General features: G+C 37.9%; 1 protein-coding gene across 1 annotated transcript in view; it reads left to right on the forward strand.

Annotated features, from left to right (window-relative positions):
* The first annotated feature begins 1,633 nt into the window (after nucleotides 1–1,633).
* nol11 (nucleolar protein 11) overlaps nucleotides 1,634–7,273 on the forward strand; it is a 46,044-nt gene continuing 40,404 nt past the window's right edge. The window contains exons 1-4 of the mRNA XM_016546944.1: nucleotides 1,634–1,822; nucleotides 2,021–2,134; nucleotides 2,222–2,278; nucleotides 5,678–5,845. Of these exons, the coding sequence (XP_016402430.1) occupies nucleotides 1,676–1,822; nucleotides 2,021–2,134; nucleotides 2,222–2,278; nucleotides 5,678–5,845 (486 nt within the window). The 5' untranslated portion in view covers nucleotides 1,634–1,675. The remainder of the gene's footprint in view (nucleotides 1,823–2,020; nucleotides 2,135–2,221; nucleotides 2,279–5,677; nucleotides 5,846–7,273) is intronic.

The raw sequence follows: 7,273 nt of genomic DNA on the forward strand, positions 1-7,273 counted from the left end.
AGTGGTCATTTGCCTTTAAAAGGGTTGTAAATCTCACTTAAGTAAATTTTGGCGTGCCATAGTCAACTTTAATCATGTTAAACGTAATTTCTCAGGAACAAAATTGTGGCCCATGAAATGTTGAATGGCTAGTAACTTGGGAAAACCACTAGAAAAAAGCTATGTCAACCCCTATATTGACATTATATATACAGTCATGGCCAAAAGTTTTGGCAGTGACATAAATTTTGTGTTTTGCAAAGTTTGCTGCTTCAGTATTTGTAGATTATTTTTCCACATGTTTCTATGGTATACTGAAAAACAATGATAAGCATATCATAAGTTTTAAAGGCTTTTATTGGCAATTTTTTTTTTACCAATAAAACACTGTATTTACAGTGTTGACCCTTGTTCTTCATAACTTCTGCAATTCGCGATCATGCTGGAAAATGCACAGATCATCACAAAATTGCTCATGGATCGTTGGAAGAAGTCACTGCAGGACGTTTTGATACCATTCTTTATTCATGGCAGTGTTTTGGGGCAGAATTATGAGAGAGCCCACTCCCTTTGTTGAAAAGCAACCCCACACATGGATGGTCTCAGGACGCTTCACTGTTGGCACAACACAGGACTCATGGTAGCGTTCACCTTTTCTTCTCCGAACAATCGATTTTCCAGATGTCCCAAACAGTCGGAAGGGAGCTTCATCAGAGAAAATAACTTTGCACCAGTCTTCTGCTGTCCAATCCTTGTACTTCCTGCAGAATTTCAGTCTGTCCTTGACGTTTTTCTTAAAGAGAAGTGGCTTCTTTGCTGCCCTTCTTGACACAAGGCCGTTGTCCAAAAGTCTTCGTCTCACTGTGCGTGCAGATGCTCTCACACAAACCTGCTGCCATTCCTGAGCAAGCTCTGCACTGGTGGTGACACGATTCCGAAGCTGACTCCTCACTGGTGGTGACACGATTCCGTAGCTGACTCCTCAGAGGAGACGGTCCTGGCGCTTGCTGGACACTCTGGGACGTCCTGAAGACTTCTTCACTGCAGTCGAACCTCTCTCCTTGAAGTTCTTGATGATGGTTCTTTCAGGTGCAATATACTTTGCAGCAATTTCCTTGCATGTGAGGCCATTTTGATGCAAAGTGATGATGGCTGCACGTGTTTCTTTGGAGGTAACCATTGCTAACAAGAACACCAGGATGGGAAGCGCTTCTTCCCTCCTTTTATAGCAATCAGTCTGCTCTTACAGTCTAATTAGTATGATAGTGATTTTACCTGACTAGTATTCATTCACACTTTCACATGTGCTGCTGATATTAGTCAATTAATGTTAGCTGGTCATTTTGTGTCAGGATCAAAAAACAGTGACATTTGTTTTTTTGTGAAAAGTTCATTTTGCCCAATTAAGCTTTTAGTAATTATTTTAAATGCATCTGATCACTCTAAACAATAATCTAGAAACAATGTGAATGAACACACAACAGCAGCAAACTTTGCATAACACAAAATTTATGTCACTTCCAAAACTTTTGGCCATGACTGTATCTCGCTCCACAGGCTGTCGAGCTATCCCTTTAAGATCATTATAAACTCCAAACCACAGTGAGGCAGTGTTGCAAAGATTGTGTAAAAAAAATTCTCTCGTTCTGGGTTTACGGTGGGACGAGTCTCGCGATAGAAGAAATCACGGAGAAACATGGCAGCGCTGTATGAAGGATACACGTTGTGTGGAGATGGAACAGTGCAAAATTCCTCTAATATAGGGATTCTGGGAGTTGAACAGGGCAGAGATATCGACCATGTCCTCGTCACTGACTCTTCGAGATTTATTACCGTTTATAAGGTAAAAGGAGTTAGATATAAATACTGTCTAATGAGGACCTGTCGCACGCGGTACTACAGCGTGTAACGTTAAACCAAAGTGCTAAAATCACACAGTCACACTCCAGGAATTTCTCCAGCAGCATCATATGCTATTAATCCATTATGTATTTACTGTTTATTTATTTGTATTACTGTTTAACCGTTTTCTGATGACTAGGTGTCTGATCAGAGGCCTACGGGCAGTTGGTCAGTGAAACAGGGACAGATGATCTCTTGCCCCGCTGTGTTTAACACGCAGTCCCAGGAATATGTGGTCGTTACAGATGACAAGGTAAGAAGACAGACATGATGTTCCCCATAAGACTGATTCAATTTCACATGTTAAGAACTTGATTTAGGAATGCTTTTTGTGTTGTAGGTCGTCAGAGTTTGGAATGAAGATGATGTCAACTTGGAAAAGGCTTTTAAAGCAACAGTAAGTAAAGTTAAATTTCATAAGGTTTGAATTTGATGGATGGTTGCTGCAGTTGAACTGGTTACTTGTCAATCAGCAGAAGCTTGTTGTCTAAACCTACAATGTGGTTTTGAGTCTCAATTATTTTACAATTATTTCACAATTATTTCAGGGCTCCAGACTCATACTTCCAACTGGTCGCTCTTTTGCGACTAACTTTCTCAGTTGGTCGCATGAGCACATGATTTGGTGGCTTTTTTTTTCTCCTTTTTTTTTTTTTGCTACAACATGGGATAATCAGTGCTTGCTGATGAACTTTTATCATAGTTTATAGTTGTATGGAAAAGAAAGTGGTTAACATTCAACCTGTTCTTTTTCATCAGTAGTAGTATTTGTGATTTGAATTTTGTGAACGGGTGTTCCTCTTTTGCTATGTTATAAGCCGCGGGCTACGTATGTTTTTACTTTAGAATTCACGATCTTTTAAGGTTTTACAAGAAAAGATAATTGTCTGTTTTGCTTACATCTATACACCTTTCACTTTTTTTTTAAGACTAAAACAAAAGATGGATTCATTGTTATTCTTAAAGGGGTCATAGGATGCCTATTTTCCACAAGTTGATATGATTCTTTAGGGTCTTAATGAAAAGTCTGTAACATAGTTTGGTTAAAATTTCTCAATGGTAGTGTAAAAAACACATTTTTTACCCTGTCAAAAATGGCTCTCTTCAGATCAAGCCATATTTGTAGCAATTTTCTTTAAATGTTAATGAGCTCTGCTGACCCCCGCCCCTCTCTTCCGAGCTGCTCTCAGAGAGACTTTTAACTTTAGCCGCATTCATCGTGAAACTTGCTAATTAGCACATTATTAGGAAAGGCGATTTGCAAAGATTCATTACAAAACATTATACTCACTTCGTCTGTAGATGAGGCTGGATCATGAATGATTTGCGCGCACATTGACGCATCTATGTAGATCGGGGGCGCATTCCTTTCAGAAACAATGTAATCCACTGTGAGTTCAGTGGCTCAGATGTCGGGAGTAAATGACGACTGCGATGTTCATTATTACATCCAACAACAGAACACCTCAATCGCTTAGGAGTCATTCTTGTCTACATCTGCTCCGGCGGTGAAACAATGGCGGACTGATGACAGCTCACTCAGGGTGGGTCTGAGGTAAGACACCAGTCCAGTCTGTGCTGAAACGCTACTGTCAATCAAACTATCGTGGGAGGGGCCTGTCTGTGTGACGTCACACAGACAGGCATCTGAGATCGGCTCGATTTGAGAAAGGGGAAAACATTTAACCAGATAAAAAAAAAAACACTGGGTGGATTTTTATCATTATAGGGTGGTTGTGTACACACACTGCCAACACACATTTCAGTTCAAACTACTTGTAAATGTGCATGTAGCATCCTATGACCCCTTTAATTAAAAAGCACAACAATAAAACAGTAAGATACAATGACATACTAGCATAATACAGCATGGCATACACCACATGCTGTATTTTGTACCTACTAATAAATTACAGAAGGTTTAGCAAACACTGAGGAATCAAATAAAAAATAAATAAAAGAGAGCCTCCATAGCATAACGTGAGGTAAACAGATAACAAGCTTTTCAAAATGAAAACAAAAAGAAAAGTAAAACTAAACTTGCTGTAAGTGACAGTGCTTGCATGTTTTTTTCCCACAAGAATACCAACATGTTCACCTTCTCTGGTTTAAGAAGCGGTCTTTTACTTTACATAAGCATGAAAACCATCCATCGTTTCCTCAATATTCGTATAATTTTTGCTGCGTGCTCCTTCGCGCTCCTGCTGACGCAGCAAGTATTAACCAGGCTCTACACTCTAAGCGCTGCGCAGTTCAAATGAGTAGTGTGGTTTCATTATGCTTTCAGTTTCGTTTGCTGTATGATGTTTCACATATGCAACAGAAATGGTCGCGCCAGTGCAACTGCACACAAAATGATCGCACGGGCAGAAAAAAATGGTCGCAAAATGCGACCAATTAAAATCATTTATGGAGCAGGTTCAATTCAGCTGTAACCAGCTTTATAGAAGACAAAAGTGTAATTCAGCTCCAGTGTTAATTTTGACAGCAGATTTTGATTTAGTATTAGTTATAGTCTTTGAACTAAAATGCCATTTAGTTTTAATCATGTATTAGTTATCTGAATTGTTTTAGTCTTTAGTCTAGTTTTAGTCAACTAAATATCACAAGACTTTAGTCGACTAAATCTACAGTAGATTTAGTCAACTAAAATCTAATGGGCTTAGTTACAGTGTAATGCATTTATTAAGCATTTCTCTAAAATTTCCAAACTCATTATGGAGAAAACATCTGGTAATATGAATGATTTGAACATACAATCAATGTAGACACAGATTTAACTGCTTTGACACGAAACATGTCTTTATCTCTAAATTAAATAAAACCGCTTTTCATAAAGAAACAAGAACATGGTCCTCTTTTGAAATGCCAAATAAAATACCAATGGTTATATAATATGCATTCTTTATAACAACTTGCATACAACATCCATCCTTCATTCTTTCAAGCATACATATAAATTCAAATTGGATTAATCCTTATTAGGGCTACTAAAGTGATTCATTCAAGAGCAGTGAGTGATTTTTTTTTTTCTTATTCTTTTGTTGATTCATTAAGAATAAGGACACAGACAACAGCAGCTAAATTAGTCTGTTGTCCCTTTAAAACTGAATGCACATGGATTCAATATACTGGTGCACGCATCCGATATTCTCCCAACAGTTTACATTCACTTAAGAAGTAACCGGCTGTGTTTATGTGAATACTTGTCAAAACTGACAATTTGAGAATTTTGTGTGTTTTCTCCGTTAAGAGAGAGCTGAATTCAGTAATCGTGCGCTGTTTGAGAGGTGCTTTTGTGCAGGATTCGGCTGTGTGAACCGAATTAAGTGCTCTTTCACGTCGTCACAATTTTCAAATTTATCCATGTCTGCACTTTCTTACTCCCAGGCGCTGACATTTTTTTGAGACCTCATAATAATTCCATACGTGTCTTTTTTTTTTTTTTTTTTTTTGAGACACGTGTTTTACTTCATCAAATTTCAATCTTTTTTTTTTAAATTGGCCAAATTTAGTGACTTCTGGTTGAGTCGTGTTATTTGACTATTGAAGTGTGCCTTAGACCCTGTTATTTGATTTCTCTAGGAAAGAGCTGTTTTGGTCAGGCAAATGATTGACATTTACATTGCAAAATCAATGTGGCTACTTGCATTTTTGTACACCTCCAAATGTTGAAGTGGACTATTTCAAAAACTCCAGTTATACCATTTCAAATAAATTGTCGGAAACTGATGTTAATGCCAATTGTAACATTTGAACTTTAGTATCTAAGATGTTTTTTTCTGACTTTTTTCAGGTTTCAGCTGATGTTCTCAGAGTGCTGTCAGCTACTGACTCTGAGCCGGTGGTGCTGTTTTGTTGTGGGGCTGTCAGGTTCCTGGACTTACTGCTTGCTTCCCCACAACAGCCCATAGAGCATGTTTTGGCAGAGGATGAGATTATCAGGTCAGAGATCACAGACTTCTGACTATAACATCCTTTTTAAGTATGGCTTTATATTATTAAATTGAGTTCTGAAAACTTACTGGCTGGGGTTTTCAGTTGGTGAGTCATAGCCTATAAATAAGTTTGTTCTGTTGGGGCTGTGAACAGCAGGCACAAAACTATTAAATTCAAGATTAGAAAAACAACTAACCAAGTCATTGTGTATATTCAGGATGTGTAGCAACTCATAATGTAATAACTGCACATAATGTAAAAACTGCACATAACTTAAAGGGAAGGGGAAAACATAAAAAAAAAAGTAGGGCTGAGAGATACGGCCAAATATATTATCACAAAGTTGTTCATATCAGTCAATTTCGATAATTAGCATGATAAATGTCATTTATTTCTTTCAAGTTTAAAAGCAGATTTTTGATTCCGAGTGAAAGATGGCGAAACCATTGTTTTCTCATCAGACTGCTCTTTCACAAATTAATAGTACATGTTTTGTCTCTTAGAAAATCACGCATTGCACCTCACTACCATGGTTAAAAGTAGGGGTGGGAATCACCAGAAGCCTCACGATACGATATTATCACGATGCTTGTGTCGTGTTATTTTGTGCTTGAAATTGTACAAAAAAGTTGTGCAGACCCTTCAGCAATTGGGGCATTTGAAAGTAAATTACTGTTAAATTTAAATTAAATAAAACATGTAGTCTTGCATCTAGGGATGCACCAAAATGAAAATTCTGGGCCGAAACGGAAACCGTTTCTATTATAATGTAATTTTGTAAGACTTCTTAAATGTAACTAGATTTTAATGATACTGAATTTAAAATAACGCAAACCAATAAAATAACCACACTTTTACTGAAAGTAACACAAGAAAACTGGACAGAATTTATATTAATATTGGTAACACTTTACAATAAGGTTCATTAGTTAACATTAGTTAACTATAGTTAAAGGGGTCATATGATGCGATTTCAATTTTTCCTTTCTCTTTGGAGTGTTACAAGCTCTTGGTGCATAAAGAAGATCTGTAAAGTTGCAAAGACTAAAGTCTCAAATGAGGAAAAACATAAACTTCGCGCTGTCAATCGCCGGATCGGCTTTCATCGTGGACAAAGCCGGTCCAGCCCGGGGTCGTCACATGTGGTTGCCGCAAACCTCCTTTGTCGAATCCGCTGGGCGCTGCTCACTCAAGCCGCTGTGTGTTTCGTTGTGAAAGCGAAACTACTTTGTTTGGCCTTCCAAAAGAGTACATAATGTTTCTATAAAGTGGGGCAGTTCCAACTTTGCAAGGACAGTCTGGCGCTTCTGACTCACAGCCTGTAAGTACGTTTTTTATATTTAAAGAATTTGCCACTGACGATTCAAACGCGAGTTTGAGCAGTGTAGAATAGCGCTTGTTGTTTGTCATTTCTCCGATCACAAATGCAGACATAGTTTTATGTTTACGCGGC

The sequence above is a fragment of the Sinocyclocheilus rhinocerous genome, unplaced genomic scaffold (genome assembly GCF_001515625.1).
Source record: "Sinocyclocheilus rhinocerous isolate Xijiao unplaced genomic scaffold, SAMN03320098_v1.1 scaffold2747, whole genome shotgun sequence".
Classification (NCBI taxonomy): domain Eukaryota; kingdom Metazoa; phylum Chordata; class Actinopteri; order Cypriniformes; family Cyprinidae; genus Sinocyclocheilus; species Sinocyclocheilus rhinocerous.